Source organism: Pongo abelii, chromosome 1 (assembly GCF_028885655.2).
Source record: "Pongo abelii isolate AG06213 chromosome 1, NHGRI_mPonAbe1-v2.0_pri, whole genome shotgun sequence".
Lineage (NCBI taxonomy): Eukaryota > Metazoa > Chordata > Mammalia > Primates > Hominidae > Pongo > Pongo abelii.
Genome location: NC_071985.2, coordinates 69412319 through 69431393, shown reverse-complemented (window position 1 = coordinate 69431393; position 19075 = coordinate 69412319). Strand labels below are relative to the sequence as shown.

The 19075-nt window shown below is 39.1% G+C and overlaps 1 protein-coding gene across 22 annotated transcripts in view; it reads right to left on the bottom strand.

Moving 5' to 3' along the window:
- ACBD6 (acyl-CoA binding domain containing 6) overlaps positions 1-16585 on the bottom strand; it is a 246918-nt gene extending 230333 nt beyond the window's left edge. For all 22 annotated transcript variants that reach the window (XR_010137526.1, XR_008523208.2, XR_010137504.1 and 19 more), the window contains exons 1-3: positions 12683-16585; positions 6072-6136; positions 2880-2976 (exon numbers count right to left, since the gene is read on the bottom strand). Coding sequence is in view for 8 of the 22 variants with exons in the window: in XM_054550424.2 (XP_054406399.1) it covers positions 2880-2976; positions 6072-6136; positions 12683-12904 (384 nt within the window). In the remaining 14 variants the exon portion in view is untranslated. The remainder of the gene's footprint in view (positions 1-2879; positions 2977-6071; positions 6137-12682) is intronic.
- Between the last annotated feature and the right edge of the window lie 2490 nt (positions 16586-19075).

Sequence of the window (19075 nt, the reverse complement as noted above, 5' to 3'; positions counted from 1 at the left end):
AGCTCAGTGTTTAAACTAAAAACTAAAATGTAAATAAAATTCCTCCTTACAACTGGATTCCAATGTTAAAATACTTTTAGAATAGTATGTTATATATTCTTTTAATGTTATTTAACGTATTAAATAACGTATTAATTTTTTAAAGTTTATTATTTAATGTATTAAATAATTAATTAAAGAATATGAAAGTGCCTTTGGTTCTGCTTGGTTTACTCAAGTATATGCGCAATAGGTTAGATTTAGACATTTTTAAAAAGCATCCTTAACACCTGTTTGGAATCTGCAAGTCTTTTTTTCTTTTTGAGATGGAGTCTTGCTCTGTCGCCCAGGCTGGAGTGCAATGGCACAACCTCGGCTCACTGCAACCTCTGCCTCCTGGGTTCAAGCGATTCTCCTGCCTCAGGCTCCCGCGTAGCTGGGACTACAGGCACCTGCCATCATTGCTGGCTAATTTTTGCTATTTTTAGTAGAGACGGGGTTTCACCATGTTGGTCAGGCTGGTCTCGAACTCCTGACCTCAGGTGATCCACCCGCCTCAGCCTCCCAAAGTGTTGGGATTACAGACGTGAGGCACTGCGCTTGGCCTGCAAGCATTTTAAGAGTAATAGTTAACAAAATTTTACTAAAGTACTGAAGGTAAGAAATCATAAATTCTGTCTTTTATCAGAAGTTATAAACTAAAATGCCTTCATAGGCCAAGCATCACCAATAGTGTAGTATAAATCAACAGAGAAGGATGAGAACACAGTGACTGGACCTGAAAAATACTCTGCCTAAAGGCACTCATATTCAAGTTTTGTTTCATTTTTAAACATTGTGCAACAGTTGTTCAGGCTGAGTTCAGCTCAGGGGGCACCTGTTTTGAGCACTGATTTTCAGATTTTAAGCCCTCAGAACCTTGAGATACATATTTGTATGCATATTTGGTGTCTTATAAAAGAGAATAAAATAGAAAATTTCTGAAAATGAAGACTCATGCACATCAGAAACATAAGGAAATTTCTCACGCCTATAATCCCAGCACTTTGGGAGGCCGAAGCAGGTGGATCACATGAGGTCAGGAGTTCAAGGTCAGCCTGGCCAACATGGCAAAACCCTATCTCTACTTAAAAAAAAAAAAAAAAAAAGAGGTCGGGTGCAGTGGCTCACCCCTGTAATCCCAGCACTTTGAGAGGCCGAGGCGGGCAGATCACGAGGTCAGGAGATCAAGACCATCTTGGCTAACACGGTGAAACCCCGTCTCTACTAAAAATAAAAATAATTAGCCGGGCGTGGTAGCAGGCGCCTGTAGTCCCAGCTACTCAGGAGGCTGAGGCAGGAGAATGGCATGAGCCCGGGAGGCAGAGCTTGCAGTGAGCCGAGATCGCGCCACTGCACTCCCGCCTGGGCGACAGAGTGAGACTCCGTCTCAAAAAAAAAAAAAAAAGAAAAAAAATTTAAAAATTAGCCAGGTGTAGTGGTGTGTACCTATAGTCCCAGAGGCTGAAGTGGGAGAATCACTTGAACCTGGGAGGTGGAGGTTACATTGAGCCAAGATCCTACTACGGTGCTCTAGTCTGAGTGACAGAGTGAGACTCTGTCTCAAAAAAAAAAAAAGGAAATTTTTCAATGACTTCTAAAAGGCAGTCATATCATTAAAGATATCCAAAGTTGGTTATCTCTCCCACTTTGTACTCTTAAGATACATTTTTAATATGTCACAATATATAATCTTTTAAAGTTCCTAACAAGTCTGAGATTTTTAAGATTCCATGATTAATGGAACAAATTCCTTCATACCAGTAACAACTATGTACCCATGAAATTATGTAATTATAACAAAAACATTGAAAATTGTTTAATTCATTAACTGCTACAATGTTTGGCCTTAATATTTTTATTGAAAAAAATTCAATTTGCATTTTTTACGTGGTACAATGCAACCTCTATCTCACTGAAATACCTGTTAATCATTTAACAATATTCTTAAATAGTAACCTCACCTTTATTAAATTCTTTCTAGATGTTCTCCGATAAGTATACGAGAAAAACAGGGTATATTTAAGTGAACAATATCCAATGCTTCCAAAGTCCAAAGCAATCTCTTTTCCTGCTGGATTCCCTAGCATACATTATTATTGTTTTATACTATTAAAGATATATATTTTGATATGTTTTATCTTCTCTATTACACTTTAAACTACAAAATGGCAGAAATCATGTCTTATTCATCTTTTATCCCTGATAAGCATTTTGCCCTTGCATAGAAGGTGATCATAAAAAAGAAATCCAAGAGTAACCTTCTTTTTTCCAGCATGATAATCTCAAGTTAAACTCTTTCTAATTCTTACGTAATCCAAATTTTTCTGCTTTCAAAAACTCTGCAACTCAGAGAAGTTCTCAGCATCAGTAGCTGGTTATATTACTATTTAAGTAATTATTATTAATTTTATTTTTCTGAGATGGAGTCTCACACTGTCACCCAGGCTGGAGTGCAGTGGCCTGATTTTGGCTCACCGCAGCCTCAGCCTCCCAGGTTCAATCAATTCTCCTGCCTGAGCTTCCTGAGTAGCTGGGATTACAGGTGTGTACCACCACGTCCAGCTAATTTTTGTATTTTTAGTAGAGACGAGATTTCACCATGTTGGCCAGGCCGGTCTTGAACTCTTACCTCAGGTGAACCGCCTGGCTCGGCCTCCCAGAGTGCTGGGATTACAGGTATGAGCCACCACACCTGGCCAGCAATTATTTTATTAGATAAATATTACAATAACTTTAAAATATTTCAAGAAAGTAAAACTTTAAGCATGTTACTTAAAACTAAGCTTAGTTTTAGACATTTATTTCAGAGAAGGATCATAAGTTTTTGGAAAGTATTATTTATAATCATTAAGTCTTACCTGAGGATTCCAACCTGGATCTAGTTTTTTAACTACTGCGATATATTCCTGCATTGCTTGGCTGGGGCTTGAATCACCAAGTGCTTTCCATGCTTCCCTACAATATGGAATATCCAAAATGGCCTGTCATTATGCAAATAACACAAACAGCATTTTTCTTATTATTAAAAAAATTGTATGCACATTTCAAGGGTCTCTGAATACAGAGATAATAAGCTATGGATAGAGAAGTTCTGTCTTTTTGCATTTACATTGGTCTAGAGCTATACAGACCTTATTGCCCTACCTAAGCAGCCTTTTCAGACATTTTTTTTCCTAATCGCCCACCCCATGAAATTTTAAAAACACAGATACAATGCATATCTATTAAATTTTGAAAGACCACAAACCACTGTAATTTAAGATTTTATAACTTCCTCAAACCAAATTTCACCCCTATTGAGGATACATGATCTACAGACTAATAGAGATTATTCTCATAAATTAACTGTGCTTATGGCATTTTGGTCGTACAGAAACTAATCATCACATAAAAAACAATATTCCCAAGGAAAATGCATCAAACTTCTTACTAAGATACAAAAAAATCCACCTTCCCTTTCTGCTGTTATCTCATCTATAAGCTTCTAGTAACTGATCCTGGGGACTTAGTCTGGGACTTCAAAAGTAAGGGATGGTGAGGGCAGAAATAAGAATACTGGCCAGGCTTGGTGGCTCATGCCCGTAATCCCAGCACTTTGGGAGGCTGAGGCAGGTGGACCACCTGAGGTCAGGCATTTGAGACCAGCCTGGCCAACATGGTGAAACCCCATCTCTACTAAAAATACAAAAATTAGCCAGGCGTGGTGGTGTGCGCCTGTAGTCCAGCTACTCTGGAGGCCGAGGCAGGAGGATTGCTTGAACCTGGGAGACGGAGGTTGCAGTAAGCTGAGATGGCACCACCACACTCCAGCCTGGGCAACAGAGCAAAATTCTGTCTCAAAAAAAAAACCCAAAAAAACAACAACAACAACAACTAAAGAATACTAATGAGTAAGTTAGGGACTTCCTACAATATAAATGGCAAAAGCAACATTTTAGTCCTGAGCTTCCTTTTGGGTCATCTACCCCGCCCCCTGCAACAGGCTGCCAGGACAGGCCTTCTTCTTGGTTTTTCCCTGCCAATTCTTTCTAAATTCCAACCAGGGTTTCTCGATTTCCCTGATTTGCTGTGAAACAGAACTCAATCCCACATTTTTTTTCACTACCTTCCTGCTTCTATGATAAATATAACATCTTTCTGAGGTTTTCTAAATTTATTTTCATTGAATTCCTTAAGAATTACTTATATGCATCATAACACTTCATCCCTAAATAGATCAGCTTACACAAACTCAGGAAATTTATCATCAATTACTATTATACAATATAGAGGCTATACATTCAGATTTTCCTGATTGTCCCAATAATGTCCTTTATGGCTTTCTTCTCCCACACCAGGAACCAATCAAGATCCACACACAGCATTGAGTTTCACGTATCTTTAGCTTTTTTGTCTTCCACATTGTTGGTATTTTTTAAGAGTCCAACTGTTTTATAAAATATCCCTCAATTTGAATTTGTCTAATTGTTTCCTTACCTACATAGTGTTTTTGCCAAAAATGATTAACCATGATTAGAATTGGGTTAAATTATTTCAGCAGAGTAATATATAGGTGACATGCCCTTTTCAATGCATCACACTGGGGGCACATGATGTCAGTCTGTCCCATCATCAATAAGATTCATGGCTTGGTAACGGCAGTAACTGTCAGGTTTCTCCCTCATAATTAAAAAGTAAACGGTGGGTCAGCCTGTAACCCATGGTTTTGCTCCCCAGTAGTTTTTCACCTAGCGTTTTAACAACAATTTTCCTCAATAGTTTTTCTCTAATACTTCCCCAATATTTTGTCATCTAATATTTAATCATTCATTGATGGTCTTGCCTAAACTATTATTATGGTGGCTATAAAATCTAAATTTTTTAATTGCTAAAAACAGTGGAGAAACAGGCAAAGCACAGAAAAAAAATAAAGGTATAAAATTTCATAAATTATAACAAAAAACTCACAGTAAACGTTAACATCAGGTATTCTTTAGAACAGTAATAATATGTTGGTTGGTTATCATCAACCAAAAAACCTGTGCAAGAATATAATCAATGCACTGCTTCCTTCACTGAGACTGTCCTATACAAAAAAATATCGGCTGAACTAAACAGCGTGGTTAGTGACATACGTGATTTACATCTGGGTTCAAGCTCTGTATCTCCTAACAGTTGGGTAACAAATGGTTGGCAGGCAGGAAATGTATCCAGGGGACCAGATTTTATGTGGGACTGCTCAAGAATGTAAAGTCAGAACCCATATTTTATCACTTCCTCTCTCTATAATCATATTTTATCTTTTTTCTTTTCTAACTCTACCTTCTAACCTTCTTTTAATTTCAGGGTTGATGCTCCAAAGCCTTCCCTTCTATAACTAAGATTCCCAGTTGTATGCAACTTCTTTTTTTTCACTTAGACAAGGTAAGAGAAGATAAGGCCTCATAAATGACAAAGGGGAACTTCTGAATTACAAGTTAAAAAAGTTTGCAAAAGTATACTCTTTTTTTATATATTCAGAGAAAAAGAGAAGTTAGTATCTGGTTTTGGCTTTTCACTGAATTTTTCCCTTCTTCCCAAGAGTACTATAAGCAGTTATTTACTGTGGCATGGGTGGGGCAAGGAACACAAGAATAAGTAGCAAGAGACAGGGAGATAAAACTGGGACAAGGAAGATGGGTGAAAAATGGGGATTTATCCTGCTCTTCTGCCCTTCCCATCATTCTGGCCTTTTTCCAAAAATCCCTCCAGAGGGGAGAAGTGGTGATCCATTAGGGGCTGAATGACAGGAAAGGATAATCTCAAGCAATAGCTCTCATGGTATTAAAATGTAAGGCATGTATGTCTGTTGTGAACCACTTATATTCCAACATGCTAGCATAAGAATCCTTCAGGAGACTTAGCTAAAAGTAGATTTCTTTAATCTCTCCCAATTGCCTGTCATTAGTACAATCTACAGCAGAGAGAGAGATTAATATAAAAATAATTCTTTAATCAGCTCACTGCTTTCTAATTCCTAAACACCTAAACCATTTTCAACAACCTCATTAAAGATTCCAAGAATTTCTTACCATTTTTGCTTTCCTTCAAAATCAAAGAAGCTTGGTTTAGGAGTATTACAATTTCCAACTTTGACCTAAATGAGGGAAGGAAAATCAAGAACTTATTTTTCAAAGAAATGTCTGGGAAACTTTTCCTTTTCAAATGTATTATGTATATTCAGTAACCATAGGTTGGAAAATATTTGCATCTATTGGAATAGCAAAATTTAACACTCTTTGCCAAAGCAAACAAAAAAACCCAAACAGAATCAAACATTACATACAGCCTACTTTGGCTTACTGCATAAAACAACTATTATCTAATATTGTAATACAGAAAAACTGTGATAAACGGTTGCATTTCGAAGTTAGTAGACTACTTATATATAAGTTATCAATATAGATTATATACTCTTTATTACCATGTATAAAGTAAAATAATTTTTTAATATGCAATTAATAAGGTTTAGAATTCATAATTTATCGGAATTCATAACACTATTTCTTCATGCTGATTCTCATAACTCTATCAGCATTTTAACTCTCCAAAATTCCAGGGAAAAAAGTGTACTACTTTTAAAGTGCCCTATTATGAAATTCATCAATATAAATTTGGATGCCAAAACCCATGCAAAAAATTTCAGGGGTTCTCAAAAATACAATTCTCTTTTTCTACAATAGTCTTATCATCTTTTGTTTGAGATCAATACTTAATTTTAATCCTCAAATGACATTTGTAGTTAAACTGTACAGTGAAATTTTCATTGAGAATAAGCATAAATGAAATTCACACAAGTGCAGAATTCACTATACAGGCCCTGATTCCCACTGCCAGAAGTCATCTTCCTTCCTTATGAACTCTTAAAGCATTTACTCTATATATCTTTTATGGTACTTTTCACTTTTTCTACCATGTGTTAGAAAGTTTTGTTTAAAGTTTCATCTTTCTATTAGACTAGAGCCTGTAACTGTTCTTAACTCATCCACAGAACCTATCTACTTCTCAGGGATTTTCCCACTGTCTCCCATTACTCTAACTGATGCCTTCATCTAACCAGAATGATCTACTGACTGCCTTAGGTATTCCTAGTTCAGGGTTTTGCTTGTTACTCCACTCACCTGAAATGCCTTTTCTTCTTTCCTCAGCTTTTCAGGATGCTGCACGACCTTCCAGTTCTACTCAAATTTCAGATTCTAAGAACCCTTTCAGTCTACAATGATCTCATCTACCTCTGAATTCATAACAATTACCATCTCTATCATTTGCTTAGCGATTAATTGCATGGCCCTATGCTGTTATTAAAATGTATACTTACATAGAAGCAGCCCTGTTATGATGGAATAGACAGAAGAAAGGGTGAAAAAGAAGGAGCCACATTTCTTGAACAATCACCATAGACCAAACACTTCACATATTTTATCTCGAATGGGCCAAAAAAAAATTCCTGCTAGGTATGCCATCACAAACTCATTTTATAAATGAAGAGAGAAGCTCAGGAGGGTTGTCTCAGTTCACACATTAGTACATCCTGAATTAGTAGTCCGGATTTAAATCCAAGAGTGTTTGACTCCAAAGCTCAATATCCCTTTACTACATCATTCTGTCTTAAATGCTAAATAGAGTCTGGGCTTCAATTCTGGACTCTCTAAAATCACATGAACTACCAGACTGTTAGAAATATTAAATGAGATAAATTATACAAACTTTAAGACATAAAAATAGCAATTATAACTAGTTTTGTTTTTTATCCAGACACTATCCAGTGGCAGAAACAAATGCCAATAGTTCTCCATTTCTCCTATAGTAACAGAAGTCTCAGCTGGACACATGATCATCCAGCTAAACATTATACATGGCCATCCAACTTCTGCCTAGGTTCTGGGGACTGGACGTGTGGAAGAGTGATACAAATAACTTCCTTAAAAAGAAAAGGAGCTTGTCTTCCCATTTCCCTTTGCTCCGGATAGGATATACATGTGGTGATGGTAAGCCACCTCTGACCATGAAAAAGGAACTTAGGGCAGCAGTTTTCAAATTTTTTAGTCCTGTAATCCCTTTATACTCTCAGAAATTAAGGATCCTAAAGAGCCATCATTTATATGGGTTATATCTATCAATATTTACCACATTAGAAATTAAAACTGGGACATTTAAAAAATGTGTATTAATTCATTTAAAAATAATAAACCCATTAGATGTTAACGTAAATAACATTTCATGCAAAATAACTACATATTCTAAAAAAATTAGTGAGAAAAGTAGCACTGTTTTACATTTTTTAATTTTTTTAATGTCTTGCTTAGTAGAAGCCAGTTGCATTTGCATATCTACTGCTGCATCCAGTCTACTGCAATATGTTGTTTTGGTTGAAGTATATGAAGAAAATTCGGCTTCACGCAGATATGTTGTTAGAAAAGAGAGAAGTATTTTAGCAGGATTTTCAGATAATTGTAGATATTCTTCTTTGATACTATGCCAAAGCCTAACAGATGGTAGTTTAAGGTCAGTTGCAATGAGGAATCTGAACTCATATCAATGAATTTTTCATACTGTTAACACTGAAATCCATTGGTCTGACTTGCACTTTGAAAGCCATCTTTTACCAACACATAATTTGTAACACCATTCCATGAAATATTTAGAAAATATGGTTTACTGAGTTACACAGACTTTTTAAATGTTGACACATTTCATGATATAATAGCAAACGTTCACATTCATGACTGTCACCACTTATCTCATCAAAAAAAGTTTTTAAGTACTGGGAAGCTGTCAAGCTCATGGTGGCAGATACAGATTTTCCAAATTTCTCATTTTCACTTGAAGGTTCAAATGTTATTACTGGCAACAAATACTTTGAGTTGTTTTCCTTGAAGTGACAGGCTTATTTCGTTCATTTTTAAGAAACTACCTGCCAAATACCCAAATTTGAGTAGGTATAATTATCTGTGAGTTGTTCTGTTAAGTAAAAATGGAAAAAAGTATATAGTTCATTTTGCAACTCAGAAATTACACAAGTGCTTTTCCTCAAAATAGTCAACATAATTCAGTATGCAGCAGAAGTACTTTGTGTGTACTTCCCATCTCATCACACAAAATGTAAGACTTGACTCAAGGGTTAATATTTAATAAAGTAGTATTAAGGCACGGTGGCTCATGCCTGTAATCCCAGCACTTTGGGAGGCCAAGGCAGTCGGATCACCTGAGATCAGGAGACCAGCCTGGTCAACCATGGCCAACATGGTGAAACCCCATCTCTACTAAAAACACAAAAATTAGTCAGCGCGGTGGCAGGCACCTGTAATCACAGCTACTCGGGAAGCTGAGGCAAGAGAATCACTTGAACCTAGGAGGCAGAGGTTGCAGTGAGCCCAGATCACGCCACTGCATTCCAGCCTGTATGACAGTGCAAAACTCTGTCTCAAAAAAAAAAAGTATTATTAAATAGTATCTTATGAAGTCAACAGGAATTCACAAATTTTCATTACTCTCCAGTTTTCACAGCTGTCAATTAGCTATCTTTAGGAGGGAGAGTGTAGGCTGATGTAAAGAGGGACCAAAAAATTGTTCATTCATTTGATTTTGTTGAAACTTTATTAAAAGATTATTTTGAAGCCATAGGCTTATCTGAGACTAATAAAGCTATGATGCTAAGTTTAGAGAGCTCTCCCTGAGAAAATAAGGTTCGTATCTCAGCTTATTTTTATTATCTTCCTGCCAACAACCTCATCCAGCCTACAAAATAGGGTGCTATTCTGAATACATAATGTTATTTTATAAATTTTGATCCAATATGCAGAAATGATACTGGACTTTCAACTTTATCATTCTATCAAAGATGCTATTCTTAACACTATCTCAGAATTTTGTCAAAAATATTTAGGAGATTGATGAAAACTGTGGCCCAGTGTCATATATAAGTAAGCATATTATTCTCTAATAATGAAGAATTTTATTTTCAGATACAGAATATCTCTAAACACCCTAAAGTCAAGTTCTTGAAAGGATGAGGGACATCCCTCCTTCATATTACCTGGATGAAGTGAGTATACCTGAGACAGAATGGTTCCTAAGTAGATACGTGACTACAGTTCACTGATGACTTAGAAATATAGTACTTAATAATGACACCAATATCAATAAATAAAGATATGTCCTAGAAGGAAAAATAATATTTTCTAGGGAATTGGGGGAAAATTAGTCTCATACTGCCCAGAGAATCATCAGACATATTACAGGTCCTAAAATATGATTCTCAGTAAATATTTGTTAAATAATCAAAAGTTTCACTCTAATGTTATTAGGACAAAGTATAACAAATGACCAAAGAGAAAACAGATATCTACAACTTTTCCAAGAAAGATAATTCCAAGGCCAATTTGGAGGTAATTTTCATTCAACACTATAATTTATACCATTTGTTCCTACAGCTTTCTCTCTCAGGTCACATTAACTGATATTCATAATAATGACCATCAACCTTCAAAACAAGGTTCATTTTTACTCAGTACATCCAGTTTAAGAACACAGTGGGGCTGGGCATGGGGGATCATGTCTGTAGTAACAGTACTTCAGGAGGCTTAAGCAGGAGGAATGCTTGAAGCCAGAAGCTTCAAGGCTGCAGTGAGCTATGAGTATGTAACTGCCCTCCAGCCTGAGCAACAAAACAAGATCCTGTCTCTAAAAAAACTTTTTTAGTTTAAAAAAAAAAAAAAAAAAAAAAAGAATACAGCAGGACCTCTCCCCCAACTTATCTTTCCTTTAACAAATACAGGGGAAAATACGTAACTATGTCAAGAGGCAAAAAGAAAAAAAGGTTACACATTTTTAATAAAACAAAATAGGCTATTATCCAGAATTTCCTTTCCTCTAGTGTTCCAAAGAGCTATAATTTTCCTGAACTGTTATTTAACTCTTGTCAGCAATTTTTCAGGTGTGTTAAAACCTAGACTCCTCAAGTACTTTGTTAAGTCTCTTAAAGCAAATGTTGGCCAGGCGCGGTGGCTCACACCTGTAATCCCAGCACTTTGGGAGGCCGAGGCAGGCAGATCACCTAAGGTCAGGAGTTCAAGACCAGCCTGGCGAACATGATGATACCCCGTCTCTTCTAAAAATACAAGAAAATAGTCGGGCATGGTGGCGGGCACCTGTAATCCTAGCTACTCGGGAGGCTGGGACAGAACAATCGCTTGAACTGGGGAGGTAGAAGTTGCAGTGAGCTAAGATCCAGCCACTGCACTCCAGCCTGGGCAACAGGAGGTAAACTCTATCCCCCAAAAAAAATAAAAATAAAAATAAATAAAATGTCAGCCAGGCGAAGTGGCTCACGCCTGTAATCCCAGCACTTGGGGCAGGTGGATCGCCTGAGCTCAGGAGCGCAAGACCAGCCTGGGAAATGTGGCGAAACCCAGACTCTGTAAAAAAAAAAAAAAAACTCTCTGTAAAAAAAAAAAAAAAAAAAGTGAGTGTTATGATGTTTTTGCTTCTCTGCAAAGTGTCATGTTTTTGGTTCTCTGCATTCTCTGTAGGCATTATACCCAAGTGTCTTGCACATAAAAGCTGCTGAACAAATATATGTTGCTTATGATAAAGCAATTATTTTCCTTCTGGTACCAACCAATGTCATCCTGAATTATAAATTAAACATGTCTATACACCTCCCTATTTCCAGGTAAAGTTCACAGCCTTAGACTGAGTCAGGAGCTACAATCCAGTTCTGACTGATGTATCTGTATGACCCTAGGCAAGGTGCCTACTCTCTATGGCCTTCAGTTTCCTTTACTGTAAAAGAAGGGCATTATTTCATCTGGTGTTCATAGCTCTAAAATTTTTAGATTGTATCAAACAGAAAGGAAGACATATTCAACGAAAACATAAATCAAAGATATTTAGGATTTTATAAAAATCACAATAAAAGTTGTAACACTGCATTTTGCATTGCATCACATTATTATTATTATTTGAGGCGGAGTTGCTTCCCTCTTGTTGCCCAGGCTGGAGTGCAATGGCACGCAATCTTCGCTCACCGCAACCTCCGCCTCCTCAGCCTCCCGAGTAGCTGGGATTACAGGCATGCACCACCATGCCCGGCTAATTTAGTAGAGATGGGGTTTCTCCATGTTGGTCAGGCTGGTCTCGAACTCCCGACCTCAGGTGATCTGCCCGCCTCGGCCTCCCAAAGTGCTGGGATTACAGCCGTGAGCAACCACGCCCAGCGCTGCATCACATTATTACAATCCTATTATCTTTCTCGATCTCTATATAGTTTTATTATCTTTACCGTATTTACTTCCATGTGGCCCTCTGGGAAGAGTAAATGAATGATAAATCTTATTTTATTGTCATTTTGTAAAGGTTCTTGGGCTGGTAAAATGCAAGATCACTGAATAAGTCAGAGAAAAAAACAGAAAAACAGTGTCCAGTGTCCAGCTAAATAAACATCACTCCTAGGAAAGCAAACATCTTTTCCACGTTCAGGATGATGCTCATCCCCAGCAGATGGTCAAAAACAAAACAAAACAAAATACACATACACAAGCTTCATTACACCTAGCTATTAACCATAAATGTTTGCTATCAGTTGTTGAGGCAGAAGGCTCCGTGTCTTTCTCCCCCATCCACCCTTTCCCTGCTACTTTACCTGTTTGTACCTGGCATACAGGTACAAGAGCTGCTCCCTGCTGGCCACCTGAATCAGGCCTTGCAAGTGCGCGGCAGCCTTCTCAAACAGCTCGGCCAGGCAACTGGTCTCCTCGATCTCAGGGTCATGGGGGAACTCCACCTCCCCGGAGTCGTCCCCTGAGCTCAGCTCTCCACCGCTGTCGCCGGTGGTGGCCCCCGCGGGCAGGAATGATGAAGCCATGTCTCCTTGCTCGCTCCGTCCCTCTGTGTCCGGTCTGTCCTCCTTGAATCAGGTGTAAGGCCGGCTTGGAGGCCTGGCCCACCAGTCTGGGTCGCGAGCCTGAGCTCCAGTCGGACCCAAGCTCAGTCGCGGCGCGCTCCCTCACGTAACCCTGCTCCCAGCCCACTTCTACTCTCTGGGCGTGCAGAGCAGGGTCCTTGACCCTCTGCCGCTCTGCCCAGTCGACCCGGTCTCCTCTGGCTTCCCTCCGGCCAACAGCGCGCTCAGGCTCGCCTCAGGCCCCTCCAACGGAACGGGGGTCGAGGGGCAGTGAGGCCGGGATGCGTGCGAGCGCGGGGCGCGGCTGGCGCTGGGCCGTGAGGGCGGGGCGGCGTGCGTGCCAGCGGCGTGCGCTTCTGTGAGGCCTGCTCTGCGCCGGCGGAGAAGCGTGGGCGACGCTACGCTGGACGTCCTTTCTTGCCGGAGGAGAGAAAGTGCCGTCAGTTGTAAGGGCGTCTTTTAATCGTTTCGCTGAAATTAGCAGTCCCGAACTCCGGAGCCCGCCACCGGGATGGGCCCCCGGGGGTGGGGGGAAGGAGGCCGTTTGTGTGGTAGTGTAGCGGTGAGAGCGGAGTCGCGGGAAACGCGGGGCTGAGGACTAAGGTTCCGCCTGCCCCAGATTGTGCGCCCCAAGCGCCCCCAAACAGCCCTGCGCGCGGATCTGTTGCCTGCGCGTTGGGCTCTGTGTTGAATAATGAAAAACTGCAAGATGGGGCTGTCCCGCCTTACTGTGTGACTGATGAGTGGAATCACTTCTCTGCGTGTTTCGCTCTCCACACCTTCGGAGCCTGCACCTCTCCGGGCCCTGAATAATGCGGGGCGCGCCTTAGCCCAGTTCTCATCCCGAGCTGTCTTTGACACTGTACTTTGTAGACACTATGCAGTGAAACCAGAAGTACGGCACAGTTCTGCCCTAGAGGAATGCACAAAACTTTTTTTTTTAACTGTAACATTATGAGTGGTTATGTCCTAAATGTTAAACACAACGACGCACCATATATTCATTTAGTATTCAAAACAATGTAATAAGCACTATAAGAAGGGTACAAAGAAAGTGTTGTAAACAGTGGTTATTGACTGGGGTTAGGCTTGCGACGGGTGGACGGATGGCTGGACAGGATGAGGAAGCAATGAGAGAACACAGGAAGGTGAGAAAGCTTGCATCAGGATTCAACAAACATTCCTTAAGTCTCCAGAAAGTTCCACTGTTAGTCCCTGCTGTCAAGGTGCTCGCAATCCAGTCAAAGGGATGTTTAATGACCAAATTCTTGCAATTAAAAGGTGATTAAGAATAATGTATTGAGGACTTGAACATTACAACATAAGGTAGGTACTCTTATTTTACACATAGGAAATCAGCACAGAGTGGTTAAGTAACTTGTCAAAGGCTGCACAGCTAGCAAATGGAGGAGCAAGGAAAAAGAAGTTAGCTTGCATGTGGGGTAATAATGGATGATGAACCCGACAAGTAGACTGAAGGAGAGATAACATGGACTTTTATATCTTTCTGTTTCTAGAATTTTTATTACAGTGAGAATTGAATATAATCAATGGCTTTTTTGGCATCTTTGGAGATTATCTGCTTTTCTCCTCTAGTCTTCGAAAGGAATTATATTAACAGATTCTATTTTAATGAATTATATTAACAAAAATAAATTTGGGATTTAATGAATTATATAATAGCTAACATTGATACATTAATATGCATTATTTCAAAACCTCCTAGTTTTGAGCATTACTTCTGTTCCTGGAATAAACCCATTCTGGTCCTGGTTTGGTTGTTTTTTTAAAAAATTTGTACGTTCAGTTTGCTAATCTTTTCATTATCTTTACAGCTCCATTTAAAGATGTCATTAACCTATAGTTTTCCTTTTCTATACTTTCTCAATTTTGTATCAAGGTAATAGAATCCTTGTAGAATTAGCATTTAGAAGTTTTCATCTTTTTCTGTATTCTGGAAGAGTTTACATAACATGGGAAAGAGAGCCCCCAGAATTCTTTCACACTGCTGGTGTGAGCATAAATTGTTACAATCACTGTGGAAAAATGTTTGGCACTATCTACTAAAGCTGAACATAAATATACAACAATTTGACTCCTCCCCAGCGGGAATATATACATGGCATTCACCAAAAACATGTACAAGAACATTCATAGCAGCACAATGAACTAATTCCTAATTGCTCCAAACTGGAAGCTCCCGAATGTCCATCAACACTAGAATGGAGATAAACTGGTGTGTTTACATGATGGAATACTATTCATCAGTGAGAATGAACTAATTACAATGACACAGAATAACAAGAATGAATCTCAAACATAATGTTGCGTATAAGCCTATACTCAAAAAAGTACATATGTTTCTAGTCATAAAAAATTCAAAATCAGGCAAAACTAATCTGTGGTGTTAGACTCAGGATAGTGGGTAACCTCAGGTTTAGTGATCTGAAGGGTGCATGAAGGGGACTTCTGGAAGTTGGATATGTTGTTTCTTAAGCCGAACATTAGTACACTGATGTGTTCACTTTATGAAAATTCATTTATAATTTGTGTACTTTTCTGTATGTATATTATATTTGAATGAAAAATGTATTATGAAACTAACATGTAAGAAGAAAAAGGAAAGAGTCCTTAACATTGAGAAGCTGGCCTGGCACTCACAGCTAGGCCTTGTTATTCTCCTATTGAATAGAAATAATCTCACAAAATAGCAACCGCAGACAAGGTCACTCTGAAATCATGATACAATGATACAAAGCAAACCACTTCATTAAGCTTTTCTAAGCACAGACAAAAAGCTCACTTTACTGACTGCAAAATACAACACCTTTTTCTTGGCGCAAACAAATAACTACTACTTCTTTAAAATTGCAGCTTTATTCTCATGCTAGTCACTTCTCTATAGATAAGACTGTGATGTCCAAGATCTCAATCTTGTTACAGTGGGTAGCTAGTCAGGAATGAGTAGGGCAGGAGAGGGCTCCCCACCACACACATATATCAGGAATGTCGGGCAACCATCAGGTGATGGTCAAGCGGTTGTTAAATGTCTCACTAAAATAATAATTGATCACAGCTGGCACCATGGACCAGCAGGCTCCTGATAGAAAACACCTGAAACTAGTGATCAGCAGCTTCCCGATAAGATCTCAGGAGTGGGGCGAGTGGGCTCAAGCATGCGCATGCGGACAGCCCACCCCAAGGAAGAATCGGGGAGAAGTAATGCAAGACCCCAGAAGTAAGCCAATGTATAAAACCCCAAGGCCAGGCACACAGTGGCTCACGCCTGTAATCCCAACACTTTGCGGGACCGAGACGGGCGGATCATCTGAGGTCAGGAGTTTGAGACCAGCGTGGCCAACATGGTGAGAAAAAAAAAAAAAATACAAAATTAACTACTCAGGAGGCTGAGGCACAAGAATTGCTTGAACTTGGGAAGTGGAGGTTGCAAACCAAGATCACGCTACTACACTCCAGCCTAGGCAACAGAGCAAGAATCTGTCTCAAAACAAACAAAAACAAACCCCAAGTCAAAATATCAAGCTGCGTACTTGCCTTTCAAGTTGCCTGTTTGGCTTTCTTCCAAGCATACTTTCCTTCTTTTTGTTCCTGCTCTAAAGCTTTTTAATAAACTTTTACTCCTGCTCTAAAACTTGCCTGGGTCTCTCCTTCTGCCTTATGCCCGTCAGTTGAATACTTTATTCTGAGGAGGCCAGAATTGAGGGTGCTGCAGACCCCAAGGGATTCACCACTGGTATTACTATTTTGAAGTCGTGTGACTTGGATACGTTTCCCTGCTGACACAATCATAGACTTCCCCCAGCTTTCTGACCGCATCCAATTGAGAGCATATTCCCGCTTCCTTAGATGCTCCCCCAAATTACCACAAAGCCCAAATCGTATAATAGGTTCTTTCTTAAATTAACACCCTTTTACCGAGGCAGCCCATTCTTCCTCAAGGTGTGTGTTCTTCCTCACTGCAACCAGAAATAATTCCAACTTGGTTAACTACAGATGTGTTCCTGGAGGTCTCTGCCCGAAGGACATTGACACTTGAGAAGCTTTTATTTCTTGAAGAGTCTATCGAAATCCCAAAACTCTCAGGATCTGGTGACACTGAGGAGACAGATTTTTTACCATTAGTGTTTCCCTTCAGGCATTTCTTGGGAAAGATAGTACAGTTGACCCTGGAACAACACAAGTTTGAACTCTGTGCATACATTTATACGCAGGTTTTTTTCTACATATATTGGAAAAAGTTTTGGAGATTTGCGACAATTTAAAAAACACAGATAAACTGTATAGTCTAGAAATATTGAAAAATTAAGAAAAGTATGTCATTAACGCATAAAATATGTAGATACTCATCTATTTTATCATTTAATACCCTAAAATATACAGAAATATAACCTTTTTTTGAGATGGAGCCTCACTCTTGTTGCCCAGGCTGGAGCACAATGAAGCGATCTTGGCTCACTGCAACCTCCGCCTCCCAGGTTCAAGTGATTCTCCTGCCTCAGCCTCCTGAGTAGCTGGGATTACAGGTGCCTGCCATCACGCACAGCTAATTTTTGTATTTTTAGTAGAGATGGGGGTTTCACCATGTTGGTCAGGCTGGTCTTGAACTCCTGACCTCAGGTGATCCACCTGCCTTGTGCTGGATTACAGGTGTGAGCCACTGCTCCTGGCCCACAAATGTATTATAAAAAGTTAAAATTTATCAAAACATACACACACAAACACAGACCGTGGCACCATTAACAGTTGAGAGAAATTGAAACAAACATAATGATGCAGCATTGAATCATAACTGCATATAACTCATACATACTGTAGTGCTGTACTAATTTCATGGCACCTCTCATTGCTATTGCAGTGAGCTCAAATGTATTGAATGTATCCACTTAAAACACTTTGTGATGTTAATCATCTCCACAAGAGCAGTTGTCTCTCCAGTAAATTGTGTATCATAGTAAAAAGTGATCACTCACGGTTCCTGTGTATTTTTCATCGTGTTTAGTGCACTGCCGTAAACCTTGAATAACACCATGGTACCTATACAAAGTGCCACTAGCGATTCTGTAAGTGCTCCCAAAAAGCAGAGAATAGTCATTACAAGGAAAAGTTTAATTGCTTAATAAGTACTGTAGATTGAGGTCTGCAGCTGCGGTTGCTGCCACTTCAGGCAGGGATTCATCTTGTAAGCAAAAGAAATAAACTTACAGTATTGGTAAATAAGTACAATAATAATTACTATAAATGTATTTTCTCTTCCTTATGGTTTTCTTAATGACATTTTCTTTTCTCTAGCTTACTTTATTTCAAGAAGACAGTACATAATACATATACAAAATATGTGTTTCTCAACTGTTTGTGTTCTTGGCATGGCTTGCAGTCAACAGTAGTTGACTGCTCAGGGGTCAATCCCCTTATTGCTGAATTGTTCAAAGCTTAACTGTTTATGTTTCTTTGAATCCCAAGAAAAATCAGCCAAGAAATCAGGAAGTCAAAAGAAAGTATTACAGTTCTGCAGGAATTGAAGTTTAGCAGTCAACATACACTGATTCAAACAAACCCGCTAACAAGTGAAAAGCAATGGCAGGAAACACTGACAAATGGAGTTTAAAGTGAGCAGAAAAAGGAGCAGGCAGGAGAGAAGTAGTGAAGATCTAATCAGACTGGCTCGTAATGGTGGCCATGTTGCATACGGTGTTCACAGCCCCATCTTCTGGTAACAATGAGTCATTCTTGCAAGTAAAATAAATATTGATGACATGATATGCATAATAAAATTCTATGAGTCATGTTCTAAGAAATTAGTTTTAGAAGCAAAATAAGTCCTCAAACTGGCAATTTGTTTAAGTGATGCTGAGTAGTTCTATTAACCTTGCTAGGAGATCTGAATGTTATGTTATCAGAATACTACCCAGCAATGTTCTGGCATTTTCCAGTGTTTATATTCATTATAAGCTACAGTTCTAAGTATTTTAACAGAAGAAATGCAAAGAGAAAAATATGTGATTGTTGTAAAATACTTCCCAACATAACATCTGAACTGATCTAAAAATCTGAATTAACAAAAGTCATAATGAGAGGTGACGGCCTGCTGGCAGCCCTCACAGAGGACTGGCT